The following is a 21009-nucleotide window of genomic DNA, read 5'->3' as shown; positions in this document are numbered from 1 at the left end:
TGAATAATTAAGCAATACTCCAATAAAGTGGGAAGGAAAAAAAAGAGAGAGAGAAATATTGTTAACCCACTATTATCAATTATAGGTATCGCATATTATTATTAATTATCACGTTACAAGCATTATCGCTATTCATTAATTAAGGCTGTTTAAAATCGAACTAAAATTGATAAGCCTTGATAAAAAAATTATTGGCTTATAGTATTAGATTATTGATTTAGTGGTTTTGACAATGATTTTGATTTTTTTTGTTATCGGGCTATCGGTTCTTAACGGTTTAAAGTTTTTTTATAACGGATTAACTGATAATCCGATAGTAAATTAAATATTTATATTCATATCATTTTGTATATAAAGTCCTCGACTTAGAGTTTAATTTCCTACTTTTATTTTTGGTTGTTTCAAACACTTGATTATTCTACGATATAAAAGTGTTTGCTTTTGAGCAAGATGTAACTTGTGAACTCAAGTGCATGGTTTATTTGGTTTGTCACCTTGTTTCTAAGTGATTTCAATTTTTTTTTCTCTTGGGTCAAATCTTAACGGTTAAACCGATAACCGAATCGATAACGATCAAAAACCGATAAACCAATAACCGATAAATCAGTATCTTAATGTAACTATAACGATTTAGCATTACTATAAATCGATAACCAATAAGCCAACCCGATAAACTTCAAAATCGAACCGAATCGATCGATACACAGCCCTACCATTAACTATAGCAATAAGCCACGATCATCATTGGTTACTATTTATAATTATCACCATCATTTAATTGCTATTATTTATTGGTAATAGTATTAGTATTTTATTAAATGTTATATTTTATTTTATTTTTAAAAAAGAAAAATTTATATATTCAAACGTTAAAAATAACCGATTTAATTTTCTAAAATGTATTTAGATTTGACACATTTGGGATATTATTAATAGAAAGATATAAATCTAATGAGGCCTAAAACAGCTAATTTCCATGACCTGATCTTAATCAACAATTAAAAAAATACTAAATGATTGTGTTGTTGCTAATTAGGCAACATATATAGTTTATTAACACTTGTAAAGTATATATAGTAATTCCATGTGCAGTTGTGCACTGTTATTTAACACCACACCATCATATACTAAATTATTTCCAATTTAATTAAATTTGATGGACTTCTTTTTTTTGTTTCTCACTCGATATTCATATCTATAATTAATACTAGAGTTTGATTGAATTCAGATTCATATCAAAAAGTCTCACATTGAAATAAGATACTTTTTAATAAAAATGACTTCATATTTAAAAAATTCAAATCTAAGAATTCTGATTCAAGATGAATGAATATTTATCATTTCACTATTAAATTAATAGACTTTTGAATAAAAGTAAAACAAATGAATTGAAACCGAAAAAAAAGAAGGGGAAACCACATGCTGTTCCTCACAAGTGACAACCATTTTTAGTTTTTGCCTGAAGTAGTGCATGTGACAAATAATGGTGACATATATATACTGCCATTATTTCTTATCTGTCAAAAATGTATATATTCACCATTCATTTTCTAAACCTATAAAAATATGCTACCATATTTAGTTACTACTAACAGTTAAAACTCAAAATATGATAAAATTTATTAAAAAGGAAATTGAAAAAATTGTCCTAAATTTATTTATTATTTCTCATACCTTGTTAAAATAAAAAGACCACATGACCGTTATTCCAGTTAGCAGCATTTTTGCCAACTTGTGTTCCTCTCTTTCAAAGAAACGCGGCTCTTATTATATAGTATAAAAAATATATAATATGTTGTAAAAAAAATAAATCTAACCTAAAAAGCAAATTGCAAAGAAACCCAAACTTGCTCTGTAAACCCTAATTTTCTTTACCCATTTGCTTGTGTATTGGGTAATATGCACTAAAATCCAACTTTAAGTTAGATTTTGCTTCCTTTTGAGATTGCCCTAATCTTAATTACTCCCAAAATTCTCATTTTTTTTAGTGAGTTTAATTTTTTCAGGTGAGTTTTATAGTTGAAAGAAGATGATGAAGAATGAATTTGGTGATGGGGTTGCATGGTACAGAGGAGCAATGGTAGGTAAAGGAAGTTTTGGATGTGTTTATTTAGCTACTTTGAAGAACCCCAAATTGAATTACAGCTACTTTCCACCCGTTATGGCTGTAAAATCTGCTGAGGTTTCTGTTTCGGGTTCAATTCAGAAGGAAAAGGAAGTTCTCAACAATATTAAGGGTTGTCCGTATATAATTCGATGTTATGGGGATGAAACTACTACGGGTCAGAATGGTGCTATGGTTTATAATTTGTTGTTGGAGTATGGTTCTGGTGGAACCCTAGCTGAAAGGATCAATAAATCAGGATTGTCTGAATTTGAGGTAAGGAATCATACGAGATCTATGCTTAGAGGTTTGCTTTGTATTCATACGAATGGTTATGTTCATTGCGATATGAAGCCTGAAAATGTATTGCTTGTGCCTAATTCTAGTAAGGGAAGTACTGAATTTAAGGTTAAGATTGGTGATTTAGGGTTAGCTAAGAGAGAAAATCAGAGCAAGAAGCGGAGGTTGGAGCCTTACTGGAGGGGTACTCCGATGTATTTGTCACCTGAAGCTGTTGCGGATAATGTGCAAGACTGTCCTGCTGATATTTGGGCTTTAGGGTGTATTGTGCTTGAGATGTTAACTGGAAAACCTCCGTGGGATAGGGATGATGATATGGATGCTGAGGATGTACTTAAGAAGATAGGGGGAGGGAAAGAATTGCCTAAAATTCCTGGAAACTTATCGAAGGATGCAAAAGATTTCTTGAAGGGTTGTTTCGTTAGGAACCCTAGGTATAGATGGACTGCTGAAATGCTGTTGAATCATGCATTTGTTGACGGATTAGTTGAGGATGAAGGAGTTGAACCACCACTGGAGGTTGAGGATATAGATATAGTTGATTCTATTCTATTGGTTACTGAAAGTGATGATGAATTCGCCTATTATTCAGAAGATCGGAGCGGTGCCTCTGAAGATGGTTCCCTTGGTTACTGGTCTGAGGAAGATTACGAGGATGAAATGACATCTTATTTTGATGAAGAAGGGATATTTGAAGTAGAAAAAAGTATAACCGTTATAAGCTCCACCATAGATGGTGGTTCTGATCATATAGTTGATCCATCAGTTGAGGTCCCTTCTGGGAGTCCCTCAAACAATTCGCCGAAATGTCCATTAAGTATTACCATTCCTGCAGGTGTCTAGTAATAGTTGGCAGGATAGAGATTTAAGCATTGAATTATACATTAAATTCATTGATTCGTTACTAGATGTAGCGACATAGTCTGTATGCGGTTCAAATTGGTTGAGATTAAATGATAAGATCCTTTATTCTTTTTAATGTGTTGCTTCCAAGACTCTGCCTTTACATTTTGCTGTTGCATAACTCTCTTTACTGTCTGAACTTGTGTTTATTGCTCGATGTTTCTTTCATTCTTTTGGAACAGGCTGAACTTTGATCACTTTGGATGGATGTTTTTGAAGTTTGATAATTTACTAAACCTTTTTGTAGTGTTAAGCTAAACGTCTGCCCTTACATTTCTGAATTTAGGAGATTTGTGTGAATTTTATATCTTAGCTCATCTGGGAACTGAGTTTTCTTGATTGATCGGAATGATGTACTTTGATCAGCAGGAAACATTTCATTGGAACACTTAATTAACCCTTTGACTGGAGTGCTTCCCAGATTATGTTTGTAATCCGAAATGTTGATAACACCTTCTTCATCACTGTCTTCTTATCATGAAATTCATGAACTAGCTAACATACTAGTGAACATTTCAGTCACCAGTCTTTGCATCATTTCTACGGTTAGTAGCCTAACCATTTGCATCATTTTCAGGGTTAGTTAATCTTTCGGTGTCTTCATTTCAGGCTCCTGATATGAAGTTGCTTCTGAAGCAGAGTTGCTTGGAAGCCTGAAAATGAATAGCTGTTTATGAAAAGATAACATCACTTTAAGGTATGGTATATTAACACTCTGCGATTAATATTCAAAACAGAGTTGTCAAAAGATTATCTTTTTTACACTATCCATGAAATTTAAACCTGTTTATAGCACGTTATTTACCCTTCTTCTTTTTATTTTTTACGTTGATAGTTTCACTTATTTTGTATGGAGTAGTAAAATTCTTCTAGATTGTCCACTTAGTTTTACCAAAAAAGAAGACTTGTTTGGTGGTTCAGTTGAAGAAGGAATGGGTGTTTGCTTGGTCGTTTAGCACTGTTGAAAGCTGATATCATTAAAAATGTGTAGGCCAATGTGATTTTAAGTTCAACTGGGTATTGATTAGAATGAACATTGACCTAACGATGGCTAAGTACATAAATTAATGAAACATAGCTGGATTCCAAAAAAAGAGGCAAAAGGACATGTATAGTCAATATGGTCGTACAAAGCGGCTACTAACTTTGATTAGTTATACTCCCACATTGTTTCGACTTACGTCCTATGAATTTGCGTTTTTATTTATTTATACTCGCAATCGCAATAATATATAACTTTTAAATAATTTCTGATGGGTCGTTTCTTTGGTATAACGTTTAGCATGCTTGTGACAAGGAAAAAGCAAAGTAATTAAGAGAGAAATAAAGACGATCACGCCATTGTTGAGGATATTCTATTTTTTCTCCTATAATTGCTTGCAGCTTTACCACTTTACGTATGATATAAGATTTCCAATCTTGTATAAAGAAGAAAATCATTATTCTTTTCCTCTTAATTACTCCCTATTTATACTTTTTTTATACCCATGAAAGTATCTATTTAAAAAAAAAGAGAGAGTAATTTCAACTTTACTATTTTGTGATTATAGGCATCCAAATTGTATTTATGGACAAGAAGGGACTATGAGAATATGAATATAATGAAACTTTACATTGCCATAAAAATATGCTGCGGTAGAGAAATATTCGTTCATTAATTGAAAAGGAAGGTCAAGCAAATTAATACACACATGCCTTGTCTTACATATGATTGGAGTAAACGATGATGAATCAAATATGATATCAATTAGATCTTGAAAGTTGAAATGAATAAACTAGCACTTTTTCATTTTAGAATTTTAGGTTAATTCAAATTCATTTTTTGTGAATGATAAAAATATCTAGTTATTATCTTTTGAATTCCTATCTGAATTAAATTTTGAACTTGATTAATTTATTAGAATTTATATAAAAATAAGAAGCTCATGAAGAAACTCAGACTATATCATATCACTAGAGCCGTCAATATGGGCTAGGCCCGAATCCGGCATTTAATAGGGGTGGACTAAGATTTTTGGAGCCCATTTAAGAAATGACAACTTTCACATACAGCAAACACAAAATTCATATTTGTATGCAATAACAAAGTTTGCATAATTGCGCTCCATAGCAAACATATATATGTATAATTTGCTATACATATACAATTGAAGCGAATTGTATAAAACGAGAAAGAGAGAAATTATATACAATTTGAATTTGTATAAAACGAGAAAGAGAGAAAGGCAAAAGAGACTTGGGCAGAGAAATATTTGTATTGTATAACTATAAGTGTGTAGGACGATTATATACAATTTGAATTTGTATTAAATGAGAAAGAGAGAAAGGCAAAAAGAGACTTGGGCAGGGAATATACAATTGAATCGAATTGTATAAAACGAGAAAGAGAGAAATTATATACAATTTGAATTTGTATAAAACGAGAAAGAGAGAAAGATAAAAGAAACTGGGCAGGGGAGTATTTTTATTGTATAACTATAAGTGTATAGGACGATAATATATGTATTTGCATGTGTGTATACAATTTTCTCTCGCTTTATACAAACAAAAACACAATTTATACATTTCGTCTCTGTTTGTATAAGCGAGAGAGGCGAGGGTGGAGAGCGAGATTAGGGAGAGTGGCGAGCGAGATCTGCTAGAGGGGAACGAAAATATATTTATTTATACAATTTTCTCTTACTTTATACAAACACAAACGCATTTTTTACATTTGTGTTTGTGTAAAAAGCGATAGAAGCGAGCGAGACTGCCACCAAACGAGAGTGGTGAGCGAGATTCCACCAAGGAGAGTGGCGAAAATAGTTATACTTTGCTATAGGATACAATTAAATCAAAGTATATTTATAGCATTTATATACAATTTTCCTATAGGAAATATTAACCTAATTATTTTGAGTTTTGAACTCTTTTTAATTTTAAATTTTAATATTATATTATATTTTTTTAATTTAATTCTTATTGGCCCACGAGCCGGCCCTACCTATATTTCTCAAGCCCCTCAAATCAACAAGCTTATTCAGGCCGGGGTAAAAAACCTTTTTATATATTTATACTTTTACTTAAAAAAAAACTTAATAATATTATAAAAATAATTTTATTTGCGGATTTGATTAACAAGTAATAATATTAACACCATGTAATATTGTCTTGCCGGTATTTATGATAATATTTTTGAATTATAATTTATAATTTAATTTAATAATTATAAAAATATATACTTTTTTTAAAAGCGGGCTGACCCGGCAAGTCCGTAGCCACGAACTCGTGGGTTAGGCTGACCATTTTATGACCCACGTCAAAAATGGGCTAGCCCGGCCTGACCTGTTAAATGTCAAAGTCTGTATGAGTTAGCTCGGATGGGGTGGGCTAGCCCATATTGACAGCTCTATATATCACGTGTTCAAATTACTGTCATTATTATTATTGGTTGATTAAACTCAACTTTTTTCATTTTTTTTTTGTTAAATATAGAAAAAACCGAATTTATTGAATTTCAAGTATTTAATTAGGAATCGAACAAATAAAATGTGTTATAAATTTGATGAAAATTCATTAATGCATTGGCTCCGGCTTTACAATTTTATTAAAATATTGTTCTTTTTTTCTAAAATTTTTTAGCCAATCATACGAGAGAAAAATACTCCTCTGTCTCTAATTGCTTGTCCATTTTTCCCTTTTTAGTTGTCTCTAATTATTTGTCCACTTTGACAAATCAAGAAATGACAGTTTTTTTTACATATTATACCTTCAATTAATTAATTTGAAAAAAAAAACTTCTTGAAAATCTTAAGTTTTTTAGTTCATCCACTTCATAATTAATAGAGGTAAATGGTAATCTCACTATGCCAATAATTGTGTTTCTTAGGTATGTCAATTCAAAAGTAGACTAGTAATTAGGGACAGTAGACAGAGGGAGTATATATAAGGGAAAACTGTATATAATAACAATCAATTCAAATTATAAGCATAATTTGATTTAATTGTACCCCGTCGCAAACTGTTGTTATTTCGCGTCTCTCCCTGGTGAATCTCGCTCGTCACTCTCGTTCTCGCTAGGCAGTCTCACTCGCCTCTCTCGCTTTTATACAAATACAAATATATAAAATGCATTTGTGTTTGTATAAAGCGAGAGAAAATTGTATATGTACATATATTTTCGTTCCCCTCTCCTAAATCTCGCTCGCCACTTTCACTCGTCTCTCTCACTTTTTACAAACTCAAATGCATACATTATGTTTGTGTTTGTATAAAGCGAGAGAAAAATTATATATACAGATACAAATGCATGTATTTTCATCCTATACACTTATAATTATACACATACGATCTTCCTCTACCCAATTTTCTTGTCTTACTCTATTTCTCACTTTATACAAATTATACAATTGATTCTTTTGTATATGTATACCGAAATAAAATATACAATTGCTTCTTTTGTATATATGTATAGCAAAACAATCATAGCAAACATAAAACTTGCTATGGAATACAACTATACAAACTATAATTATAACATACAAATATAATTTTTTTATTTGCTATATGGGAAAGTTATTCTATATTAACACCTTAATCTGGTTTTATTGACGTGGACCATTATGGGTGGGTAATGTTCCATTGAGCCCAGGCCCAAAATTCATGCAAAACTCTGTTCCAACATTTTAGATCAGCCCCAGGCCCAGTCATGAGGCCCATTTGCTGGTCGAAGCCCAAAACCCAATCCAGAATGATTGAGAACATTTGATCATCTTCCCGCCTTCTCCAGAACTCTCTGGTGCAATCAAGTTCCTTCTATGTCTTCTCACCGTCACAATGTCTTACAATTTCCCGAACCCAGTAGAACTTTTTTCAATACCTATAAATGCTCACATCGCCATGCCTTCACCACAACAGAAAAAGAATCAACAACAAACAAAATATCCCAATTTCTACTTCAAAAGAAGAAAAAAAAGCTTTATTTTCTTGAAAAGTTTTACTAATGGCGAAATCCGAAGGAAAAGCTATTGGCATTGATCTGGGCACGACTTACAGTTGTGTTGGGGTTTGGCAAAATGATCGTGTAGAGATAATCCCAAATGATCAAGGCAACAGGACTACTCCATCCTACGTTGCTTTCACTGATACAGAGCGGTTAATCGGTGATGCAGCCAAGAATCAGGTAGCGATGAACCCTCAAAACACTGTCTTCGATGCTAAACGTTTAATTGGTCGGAGATTCTCCGACCCTTCTGTTCAGAGTGACATGAAGCATTGGCCGTTTAAGGTAGTTCCGGGTCCTGGTGAAAAACCCATGATTGTGGTTCAGTACAAAGGGGAAGAGAAACAGTTTTCTCCTGAGGAGATTTCGTCTATGGTTTTGACGAAGATGAAGGAAGTGGCGGAAGCTTTCTTGGGGACTACTGTAAAGAATGCTGTGGTTACCGTTCCTGCTTATTTTAATGATTCTCAAAGACAGGCTACTAAAGATGCAGGGGCTATTTCTGGGCTTAATGTTATGAGGATTATTAATGAGCCTACTGCTGCTGCAATTGCTTATGGTTTGGATAAGAAGTCATCGAGTAGTGGCGAAAAGAATGTGTTGATCTTTGATCTTGGTGGTGGAACTTTTGATGTTTCATTGTTGACTATTGAAGAAGGGATTTTTGAAGTTAAGGCTACTGCAGGAGATACACATTTGGGTGGTGAAGATTTTGATAATAGGCTTGTCAATCATTTTGTGCAGGAGTTCAAAAGGAAGCATAAGAAGGATATTAGTGGCAACCCCAGGGCTCTAAGGCGGTTGAGAACCGCCTGTGAGAGGGCGAAGAGGACTTTGTCATCGACTGCTCAGACGACTATTGAGATTGATTCCTTGTATGAAGGAATTGATTTCTATGCTACGATTACCAGAGCAAGATTTGAGGAGATGAACATGGATCTTTTCAGGAAGTGTATGGAACCTGTGGAGAAATGTTTGAAGGATGCCAAGATTGACAAGGGTCATGTTCATGATGTGGTTCTTGTTGGTGGCTCTACTAGGATCCCAAAAGTACAGCAACTATTGCAAGATTTTTTCAATGGTAAGGAGCTTTGCAAGAGTATTAACCCTGATGAGGCTGTGGCATATGGTGCTGCTGTTCAAGCTGCAATTTTAACTGGAGAAGGTGACCAGAAAGTTCAAGATTTGCTGCTTCTTGACGTAACACCTCTCAGTCTTGGTCTTGAAACTGCTGGTGGTGTGATGACAGTGTTGATTCCAAGAAACACTACGATTCCAACGAAGAAAGAACAGATCTTTTCGACCTACCAGGACAATCAACCAGGTGTGCTCATTCAGGTGTATGAAGGAGAGAGGCCTATGACTAAAGACAACAACCTTCTTGGGAAGTTTGAGCTCAAGGGTATCCCTCCAGCACCAAGAGGAGTGCCTCAGATCAATGTCTGTTTTGACATTGATGCTAATGGCATTCTCAACGTGTCGGCTGAGGACAAGACTGCTGGTGTGAAGAACAAGATCACAATTACAAATGATAAAGGAAGATTAAGCAAGGAAGACATTGAGAGGATGGTTCAAGAAGCGGAGAGGTACAAGGAAGAGGATGAGTCCATGAAGAAAAAGGTTGAGGCGAAGAATGCATTGGAGAACTATGCCTACAGCATGAGGAACACCGTGAGAGATGAGAAATTCTCAGGGAAATTGGATCCATCTGACAAACAGAAGATTGAGAAGGCTGTGGATGAGACAATTGAATGGTTGGATGGAAACCAATTGGCTGAAGTAGATGAATTTGAGGATAAATTGAAGGAGTTGGAGACCTTGTGCAATCCAATAATCTCAAAGATGTACCAAGGTGGAGCTGGTGGAGACATGCCCACGGGAGGCAATGCTGACACTGGAACTGGTTATGGCCAAGGAGGATCTGCATCTAATGGTCCAGGGCCAAAGATTGAGGAAGTTGATTAAAGATGATATGTTAATACTTCTATAGAGATATAAACTGTGTACACTATTTTAGTGACTGCTTTGAGTGTTCAGTTCTGGTGTGAGAGAGTAATTACTATTACATCTATGTAGACCCTATGTTCTTCTAAATAAATAAATTTCATTTTTCATCTTAAGGCTATGTGATGTCTGTTCTTGCTTCTTATCTGCAATTTTCCTTGATTAGCTGGTGCACCACAATGTGAATAACCAGTAAAGACATGAAAACTATAGCTTTATAACTGCTTAGCTAACTTAGTTCTCCAGAGGTAATGAAGAGTTATGTGTGCACAGTATAATTGATGGATATAACATAAAAACTAGTGGTATCTGAATTTGTTTCAAATTGTTTTACTCTTTCAACAAAGAAGAGATCTTCTCAACGTCAAGAAGAGAAGCCCATTGAAAAGATTGATCATCTTCTTGTGAGCTTTGAGCTAAAGGGGATCAATGTCTGCCTTAACATTGACGCTAACCGCATTACTGTATGTGTTAACCAGACTGCTATCGGAAAGAACAAGATCAAACGTTAGAGGGAATAGGACATCCGGAGGTACAATTCCAAGGAATAAGCCATGAAGAAGAACAACCTCACCAAAAGAACATCTCTTCTGAGGACCTACATGCCTGTCTTCCTGCTTGATGCCTCTATGTGAAAACTTCAATTAGACACTTCGGTTGGATGGAAAAAGGAGGGCATCCTGTTCTCTTGAAAGAAGAATGTGTGACAGAAAAATGTTGAAATTTGACTCTTTATTCTCAAACCAGAATATTAAATACATTTGCTAGTGTGCTTCAATGGCCAAGAAATGATCAAATTTCAAGATTCAGAAGCATAAAATCATCCTTATGTGTTGCCAGAAATGTAAGCCGCCTTGTGTGCAAAAACATTAGTCAAATTCACCAAAACTAAAAAAAAAAAGAGAAGAACATTGCCATCGAATACGAAATGCCAAATTCCAGAAACAAAAACTATTTTGGTCCCATTTCCAGGTTGGGCCATATTCTACACAAAGGTGAAAGGAACAAAAATTGAGATAAAGCAACATAACAACCACCTATATAACAACCTCATATACTCATCATCAAGAGTAGACATAGCTTGCTTTGATCCAAAAGTAAATAGCTCATCATTGAACACTCTCCATCTCCTATTTCACTACTTTTGCTCTTTAAGTTCTCTCCTTTTCCAACAGGCTATTCAGAAAGGGAAGACTAGTGAGACCAGTAAAGACATTTAGTGGAAAATGAAGATTGCTTTCTTTCCTTGTCTCACTATCCTGTTATACATTCTAACAGTAACAAGCAGAGCTTCTGAAATTTCCCATATGTTAAAGAAGAAAGATGTCCATGTCTCAAAACATCTTGTTAGTGCACCAGAAAGAAACACTGAGAGCGACGTTGCAGGCATAAGTGACAACACCAATAAGTATGAGTTGCCAACCAAGAATATTAGACCAGATGTTGAGAAAAATCAGAGAGGAAAGGGATCAAATGGGGGTGGAAATATGGCTCGTCAACCACATAATTCAGCTGTAACACTTAAGCAGCTCTCCATCTCTATGTCAACTACTTGTATCATTTCTAGCTTGCTTCTTCTCCTAGTTTTGCCCTTTGTCATTTCCTGAGATGTTGTAAAACATAACAAGCATTTTCTTTCTTATTTTAGCTATTCTCGCTGTAATTGTGATATTGTGACTAGTGAGTGTATTATTTTGTTGGTTTGTTTTGCTAATCCTAGAGTTGTATGTCTATCAATGAACAACGTATCGTGTAACCTTCTGAGATTGTGTTGAATCATACGAGGCTTTCTTCATCTCTCCCCTTCCGTTCTTTATTTTTTTGTATGTGTATTGCAGCAAAAATGTGATCAAATTGTCATGCTGAGTTAATCAGAGCCAAGAGCTCTTTAACTAACTGACTAAGCATAGTGATAGTATTGGATTTTGCTGATCCATGATATCACACCTCTCACTCTCAGTCTCGGTATTGAAAGTGATGGTAGTGTGATGACAGTGTTAATTCCAAGAAACACTACCATTCCCACAAAAAAATAACAGTTCTTTTCGATCTACTCGGACAATCAACCAGGTGTGTTCATTCAGGTGTATGAAGGAGAGAGGCCTATGACAGAAGACAACAACCTCTAGCACAAAGAGGAGTGCCTCAGAGCAAATGTCTGTTTTGTATGAGGCCCTACCTGCATTACTCTATGAAAAAACTTCAGTTAGACTCTTTGAACACTTTGGTTATAAGAAGAAAAAAAAGAAGAGAAGGGTATCATATTCTCTTGAATAGAAATTTAACCCTTTATTCTCACATTAGGATATAAATAGATTCCCCTACCACTATCAACTTTCAAGATGTTTCATTTCACCAATCACATATATCAAGACATAACAACAAATGTGCCATACTTTTTAATTGTCTTATCTATAGAAGAACAGAACAACAAATGTAACAACATCAAAAAAAGAAGATTCCAGATGCTTAAATTGAGACCAGAACTGTTTTGGTCCCATCACTGGGATTGGGTCAATGGGAGATTAAAGGCAAAGGGAAGGAATAAAATTGAGACAAAGCAGAAATAACACCACCTAGAAGAAGATCCTATATAACAACCTCCTATACTCATCAAGAGTAGCAATAGCCTTTGGTCTAAAGCTAAAAATACTCTCCATCACTAATATCTACTATTCCAAATCTCAACAGTTATTCAGAAAAGGAAAGACAAGTGATACAAATAAAGACATTTAGCTCCAACAGAAAATGAAGGTTGCGTGTTTAGTTATCCTATTATGTGCTCTAGCAGTAACAAGCAGGTCGTCAGAAACTTCTCACACGTTGAAAATGAGAGGTGTTCATGTCTCGAAACATCTTGCTTGTGCACTAGAAAGAAACAGTAAGAGAGTTGTTGCAGACACAAGTGGTGACACTAATAAGTTTGAGGATGTTATATCAGATGTTGAGAAAAATCAGAGAGGAAGGGGGGCAAATGGGGGTGGAAGTGTTGCTCGTCAGCCACGTACTCTTGATAAAAATTCAGCTGTAATGCTAAAGCAGCCCTCTATCTCCTTGTCTACTATTTGTGTCATGTCTAGCTTGCCTCTTCTCCTTGTTCTGCCCTTTGTCATTCCCTAAGATGTTCCGAAAAACAACTCAAATCATTTCTTTCTTTCTTTCTTCAACTGTCATGAGTGTGTTATTCTGTTGGTTTGTTTTGTATGTCAATTTTAACAGCTGTGTCGTGTAACATGCAACAGATTGATGATGAATCATATCATTCTTTCTGATCGTCTTTCGCATTTGTTTTCCTCTCCCTTCTTATTTGTTTGAATCTGTGTATTTCAGCAAAAATATGATCAAGTTCATGTATGCTGAACATAAACATGAAGTAATGAGAACCAAGAACTCTTTCAATAACAGATCAAAGCACAGTGATAATATTATATTTCCAGATTGTATAAAAAGATACTAAGGAATATTAGCAAATAAAAGATATCTACTACTACAATCCTACTAGGAGCTTCTGAGTTAACATCTTGCCACATTTGTGGAAGTGAAAAAGATTGAGGTCCTTCACAGACATGTAACACTAGCAGTGTAACTTTGAGTATATAATCAATGCATCATAGAATCAGAAATAAAACTGATGTCCAGGCAAACAAATAAGAAACAAAGAACAACCTCTAATGAAAAAAAGATAAAAGGGAGTCTCTTTTACATATCCGTGATTGTAAATCCCAATCAAAGCAGCACAAGAAAGCGGCTTCTTTCAAATGTCATACAAGAACTTCTCGAAAAGTTTCATATGTTCTGCTTGCAGAGAGATGGCAACTGATTGACTGCCATCATTGATGGGACTTGGCAATATAAAGCTTAACCCTTCATAAGCAATACCACCAGGTCCCATAAATATTGGCCTACCCCATCCAAAATCAGCATCATGGATAGGCAGCCTAGACCAGCTAGTTATTCCTAAATTCGGGCACTTAAATGTATGTGCACCGCGGACTAGAGCCTTCAAGTCAGGCTGCAATTCCAAATAATCAAGAGCTGATCTTAAGTAATCATTGTCCATTATAGCCAATTGATCATGGATTTTACTGGCTGCATACCAAATAGGCTTTGATTGGAGATCACCAGCAACAGCAACAGGAGTGGCAGTGAATATCACATTACCAAAATAGCCTGGTGGAAGAGAAGGTCGGAGCCTAGCACGCCCATCAGTTGCTATGTACAACTTGGTTTCTTGATCCTGAGTGAGTCCTCGTGCCATACAAGTGGAGCGCCACACATGCCCTGCCAACATCTCATATGAGCTGTAGTTTACAGTATTTCCATCTTCTTTGGACTTAGCTTTGAGGGTATTGATTTGATCCCGGGTTAGTTTGAAGATTGACACACTCGTTTCAGGAACAGTTTCTGCAATGGGCACATTTTCTTCTGTTGTCTTGAGAGTGGGAGGTGGCTGGTACTCGACGTGGGGGAATTGAGGCTGAGGTGGATCACGAGCACGGAGGAGGGTACGATCAATGAAAGGTGGGATAGTTAGGTCCAAACCACGAGCCATGTCGGACCATGTGTTGATGAAGTGAAGACCAGAAGCTCCATCTGCTGCATGATGTTGCATGCCCACTCCAAGGGAAACTCCCCCACATTTAAAATGTGTTATCTGTTCAACAGATTGATATACCAATTCAAGTGATCATACAAAAATTACAGAAAAAATCCCCAAGTCAAAACAGAAAACAAGCTAAATTGAAGTGCAATCAAACAAGATAAATTAGTTGTATTAGAGGCATGAAGTAATACTTGGGGGTATGTTTTGTACCAAGGAAAATATTATTCTATTATCAATAAATATACAAAAATATATGGTCCAACATATATATTACGCCACTTAGCCCAACATACAGTATTATAAAACATTATATCCAGAGAAAAACATTATACATGATGTGTCAAAAAGATAGTTGTACGCAAAAATGAGCTATATCGGATATAACGTTATAATATTTTATGTTGTGCTACTTGGCGTTAATATTTTCTCCCATTTAAGTAGAAAGGGGAAGGGGAGAAGAGGCGAACCCATAATTTAAAGATTTTGGTTGTACCAATCTAAACTTAAAATAAAAACAACAAAAATATGGCTTTAGCTAGATTTAAACCTTGTCGTGGGTGGTACCTTAGGCTTGTACAGAGGCACAAGGCACTTCTATGCTCCTCATGGATGCACTGTTAATTATATTCTAATTTCTACAAATTTCATAAAAAAGAGATACATATATATACATAATTTTTTTTTTGAAATTAATAAATGCACGTACATCCTCGACTTTGAATGTGGTCGACCTTGGAAGGGTAGGGATACTCAGTGTGAAGAAAATGACAGATGAAAGCAGGGGTAGGTGGGAAGGGGAAAGAGAAACTAATGAAAACGCACAGCCACATAAATTCATCCAATCTTGACTTCCAAAAGTACTTAATGCAGATTGTTTTTTCACTTCATATGTTTATCAAAATTAAATTATAGGATCATTAAACCATATTATAAAATGATATGAAACTAACTAAACGTTGGCATAATCCAGTACGAGATGCAGTATATGAAGTTTGAGTCAACACATTTTGCTTCTATCGTTTTTTTTATGAGCGAAGAATAGGAGTATGAACATGTTCTTTCTCCGTATCAGTTTTTGTCTCAATTAATGTGACATTGACACAACACAAAACTATAGTCTCAATTAATGTGACATTGACACAACACAAAACTAAAAGAAAGATGCATGAACTTACATCTTAATTAAGACATGAAAATTTATTGTCATAAATCACGATATAAAATTATGAGATAAAATTAGCGTTTAAACATGCAATTTTATACTGATTTCATCTTCTGATAATGAAATCTCATATTCTCCAAAAATATGACTTGAGATTTTTTAAATGCAAATATTGACCTACAAGTTTATATTTTATTCAAGGCATAATACATATATGTGCCCTTTAACTTGGCTTCAAATAATATTTATGTCCTTCAACTTTAGATGTGCACAGATAAACACTTAAACTTGTATAAAGTTGAAAAAATAGACACACATGTCCTACATGTCATCCTACATGTTATTTTTTGTCCTACGTGATGTCCTACGTGTATTATGTCATGTAGGACTCATGTGTTTATTTATTTAAAAGTTAGATAGTAAAAGTGTATATTTGTGCATTATGAAAGTTGAAGGTCAAAGTTAAAATTTGAAGTCAAGTTTAGGGTTTAATATATGTACTATGCCTTTATTAAAACAACCTCACATTTATATGTACTAACCATTAATTTCATATGTAAATGAAATTTATAATCATATCATTACTTTTTAAAATTTACTATTATCATCAACATCAAATTTATTATTGCTTTAAAATAGGAATTGATTTGGTAATATAAATAAGAACAGAGGAAGTAATACTTTTTTGGGGTTTTCATAATTAAAAAGAATTTCTCTTTCGACTTCATATGAAAAAGTTTAAAACAATTTAATGAGAAAAGGACAGCATTGGTGATGTATGATTGATAATCACTACTTCCAATATGTTTGATTTAACACGAAATTAATGCACTGAATATGTGTAATTATACACAAGTGAAACAAGACATGAATCACTACAATATTAATACACAAGCATATCGTGTGCAATGTTACATAATTATTTGCAAGAATACCAAAGGAATGATGAAATATTTATAGTCTATAAGCATGAAAATACAGTTGTAGATGATATTGACCAACAAATAGTTCAAAGTAACAAAATTGGTTCGTCTTCTCGACCAAATTATCGAGCAATGCAGAGTTAACGTGAGGAGATTGTTCGTACTATGTGAGAGAATTATATTAAAGACTAATACACTACAATTTATGTTCAATTTTTTTTTATTGAATTAAAGTTTGATCAATCAAAGTTAAATAAAACAATTACTTAAATGGACAACAAATAACTTTGTAATATTTTCTATTTATTTAATAAGATTGAATAAACAATTTGTGTTATTTTAATAGTTTACAACTTATGAAATTCTCATGTTTATAAGAATATATACAACACAAATTTCATATCACATGTTTGAACAAAATTTCAATTTCATCTTATAATTTTGTATTATGATTCTATATCACATGACTAAACCGCCCTACGGAAAAAAAAAAGAAACTAGAAAAAGAGAAATATGCACCACTAATATTGTGGAATTTAAAACGTGCACCCTTGACCCTACCAGCAATTGAGGCTAAGGTCAATCCTGACATTCAACTTTCAACCACTCTTCTTATTTCCAAAATGTATTCTAATTTAATTAAAATGATCAATAATCTCTACACATTCCGATGGGAAAATATCAGAAAATTGGAGCCCTTTATTAATTTAATTTGATCGTCGATACCTATGCTTCCAGATCTGACACTATATATTCTTTTTTGTTTTGATTGTTATGAAATTTAAAAATATATTAATTAATTTTATAATTTTAAATATATTTATGTTATTTATGTGTAAAGAACTGTCATTAAACTAAATTGATAATATTAATAATTTACTAAATATAAAAATAACGAAGTTGACAAACGTATGAAACATTCGTTTGCCTATTTATTTTTGAGTTTTGACCTTTGTACAAAATTTGCTCGTTATTCGGAGCTACGGATAGATCGATTTTTAGTGCTCTATTCATTTTATAATTTACGTATCTTAAATTATTATAAATGAATATAAAGTATAATATAATGTTGTGTAAATTTTATAATTTTAAACATATTTCCAAATTTAGGTGGTATTAATTATTTTTCAGTAATTATTCAAATAAAGTTAATTTAAAAATTAAAATTTAAATATTTAAAAACTCTATAATCAATATTATAAGTAATCATTTATTTCTAGCATAGATTTATTTCCCTTCCATATTTGTGTTAAAATGCTTAATTTGTGTTACGAATTTATACAAAAACAACTTATTTATCTTTATAACATAAAGGTTTGGTTTCTCCATAATTTCTTCATGTGAAATTGTATTGAGTATATTATTTTTGCTATATCGATAAAATGGAATATGTACTATGATTTTTCTTAGGATTGTACCATAAAAATATATATTCTAAAAAATATTAACTAAATTCAGATATTTGAAATTTTATAAAAAACGATAGCAGCATAAATTGAAAGGACACAAAATAGTAACCAAAAACGTACCTGCAATACTAAGAGAGCATAAGATTCGATTCCTTGTGAGTAATCAACGGCCGGAATAAGTCGCCGGAGCTCCAACGTCGGCGCAAAATCGCCAAAATCATCCACCACACCATCGGACTCAGCCTCCACAAACAGCACACCTTGACCTTTACAATCAATCTCAATACGGCCATCTTCATCCCTGCACAGTCTCCCAGCCATCGGATAAAACGGCACTAGGGCTTTGCTTAGTGCCTCCTTAAGCACTTTTCCGTCAAAAAAATTTGGGGATCCCGTTGGCCTATAGAAATAAACACTAGGCGTGTGGAAATTAGGCACTACTAAATCCACATTAGAGTTCCACAGCCTCAGTTGCGGCGTCTCCGTCGCCGGCTGCACCATCGTTGAATTTTTCACCTCGATCTTCATCGTTGATCAATCAAACTATGTTTCCTGAAATGGAAAACCACAATAATTTCTCTAAAATAGCCAATTGCAATTACAAATTAATTCATTTTCAGTTACCCACCATGAATGTGATATGCTGCCTACTTTAATTGTTAAATAAGTATATCATATAACGAAAATAATTCAATAGAAAATTACTTACCTTTTGAAAAAAGAGAAGGAGCAGAATAATGTTGTTGAGCTTTTTTATGGGTGATAATATGGTTGAGAGTGGGTTGAGAAAATACTCTAAATCAACACAAAATGATGATAATTATGAGTTTCTTATATAGTATTGGGAGGTGTTACTTAGGTATTTTCGACCCAAAAATTTTTTTTGATACGTAATTTAAGAAAATAAAAAAGATTTTTAAATTATGTGATTTTAAATTAAAATTATACCAAAATGTTTTTTAATTTTATCGCCTTAATCATGTTGTAATTGAAGTATTGTTAAAATAAGAACAAAATTATTCTTTTGAAACAGACTAAAAAAGAAAAAATAAATCGGAGAGAGTATATTTTATATTTATGGTTGCAAAAAAGACTTACCTACCGCAGCTGTTCAACATGACTTATTCCCACTAAGAAGGTCCTACTCACGTCCCAACCAAAAATATTTGCGACAACATTATAACATGAGTAAACTAAAGTGACAAAAATTTTAAATTAAATTTAAATTTGCGATAAGAAAATTTAATATTTAAGACTATAATTTCAGTTTGAACGTGGACACTTTTGAATTATAAGTATAAAAGAATATTAGTTATCATTTTATTATAATTTTTATCAGTTAAATGCATTCAGTAAAGTAACGATTCATACGCAATGAACGAAGATAATATGTAAGATTATTTTTTAAGATTAAAGATGACTTTTATTATTTCAAAACACACGATGTCTTGTAGAAATAAGACAAAACATAGGTTTTGAAGCAAATTAAGTTTTCATTACATAAATAAGTAGGAGTTGTGACCTTATACCAGATAATATAAGCTATGACTTATTAAATAATTAATATTATAATATAGTAAATGAATGAATACGGAATCTAATTAAACGAAAAACTAAGTAAACCAAACTTATTGAAATCTCTAATTACCAACCAAATATAATTATTAATTAAATAATGGAAGCAAAAGTGGTGGATTAGAGTTGGTGAGATGGTGACCTAAAACTTTGTTTGATGAAAATTCCAGAATTGTCTTTATATCAACATTTTACTCAACTCTCTCCTTTTTTTTTCTCTGTCAAAAAGATAATGAACAAAGTTATTACTAGGAAATTATCTGTGTGTCATTAAATTGATTGAGTAAATAATTTTATATGCATATTTAACACTTTCTATATGTATTTTTTTTAAAATTTATCATATCTGACTTAATTCGTAATTTATAGATTATTATATTGGAACGAAATTTAACAAACTAAAAAAAATGACAAGTTAGGTGGTGGTGAAGAAATTCTTGATAAGAAAACTATAAACTATAGTAAGTTATATTATTATTTAATATATGCATACATAATAGTTGATTTTATTGTCAGAGAATATTGTTTTTTTTTTTTCTTGCAAATGTTCGAGTATGGAACAAGTCGATGTGGGGGCCTTCAAACGGGGGTTGGTGAACTTAGCGCTTCTCTATTATTAAGTGTATCTCGATTGATTTTTATACGAGAAAAGATATCAAGTCATCAATGAAATTGTTTTGAATTTTTATAGAGATATATTAATTTTGTGACTGTCCTATTGTTTCATTAAAATTTTTTGAATATATATTATTATATCATTATTCGATCAGCCCTAAATTTTAAGAAACAAGTGAGTTCACACTTCAATCATTATATGACACGTATTAATTTAATTAAATATATAATTTTTTCATTTGAAATTTTTCCTTTATTTTTTTTCATTCTTTATTTCTCTCTCTTCTTTTGAATTTTAATTTTGATATTTATTAAATTCATTTCATCTTCCACCTCCCACTTTCAAGTGATAAATTCTTTTATTATTTTCTTTTTTTTCTTTAACCTCCCTCCCTCATATCAAATTGTGACTCACTTCCATTTTTTTCTT

At 33.1% G+C, this 21009-nt stretch overlaps 4 protein-coding genes across 4 annotated transcripts; 3 read left to right on the top strand and 1 right to left on the bottom strand.

The window, feature by feature from the left end:
- Positions 1 to 1743: 1743 nt before the first annotated feature.
- LOC107012772 (mitogen-activated protein kinase kinase kinase 17-like) lies at positions 1744 to 3383 on the top strand. Its single transcript, XM_015212695.2, has 2 exons — positions 1744 to 1894; positions 2007 to 3383. The coding sequence occupies exon 2, from the start codon at positions 2030 to 2032 to the stop codon at positions 3245 to 3247; it is 1218 nt and encodes a 405-aa protein (XP_015068181.1). The 5' UTR covers positions 1744 to 1894; positions 2007 to 2029; the 3' UTR covers positions 3248 to 3383.
- Positions 3384 to 8183: 4800 nt separating this feature from the next.
- Positions 8184 to 10408, top strand: LOC107014574 (heat shock 70 kDa protein 5). Its single transcript, XM_015214541.2, has one exon. The coding sequence runs from the start codon at positions 8289 to 8291 to the stop codon at positions 10251 to 10253; it is 1965 nt and encodes a 654-aa protein (XP_015070027.1). The 5' UTR covers positions 8184 to 8288; the 3' UTR covers positions 10254 to 10408.
- A 2238-nt stretch (positions 10409 to 12646) lies between these two features.
- LOC107014578 lies at positions 12647 to 13576 on the top strand. The gene has a single exon (XM_015214543.2). It carries the CDS (start codon positions 13041 to 13043, stop codon positions 13410 to 13412), a length of 372 nt encoding a protein of 123 aa, XP_015070029.1. The 5' UTR covers positions 12647 to 13040; the 3' UTR covers positions 13413 to 13576.
- Positions 13577 to 13712: 136 nt separating this feature from the next.
- LOC107014577 (shikimate O-hydroxycinnamoyltransferase) lies at positions 13713 to 19256 on the bottom strand. Its single transcript, XM_015214542.2, has 3 exons — positions 19099 to 19256; positions 18510 to 18941; positions 13713 to 14946 (listed from the first exon to the last, which is right to left on the bottom strand). Exons 2-3 carry the CDS (start codon positions 18915 to 18917, stop codon positions 14047 to 14049), a joined length of 1308 nt encoding a protein of 435 aa, XP_015070028.1. The 5' UTR covers positions 18918 to 18941; positions 19099 to 19256; the 3' UTR covers positions 13713 to 14046.
- Positions 19257 to 21009: the final 1753 nt, after the last annotated feature.

The sequence above is a fragment of the Solanum pennellii genome, chromosome 3 (assembly GCF_001406875.1).
Source record: "Solanum pennellii chromosome 3, SPENNV200".
In the NCBI taxonomy this organism is placed as follows: domain Eukaryota; kingdom Viridiplantae; phylum Streptophyta; class Magnoliopsida; order Solanales; family Solanaceae; genus Solanum; species Solanum pennellii.
Note: the sequence above shows the minus strand (reverse complement) of the source record. Positions and strands in the feature narration are given on the sequence as shown.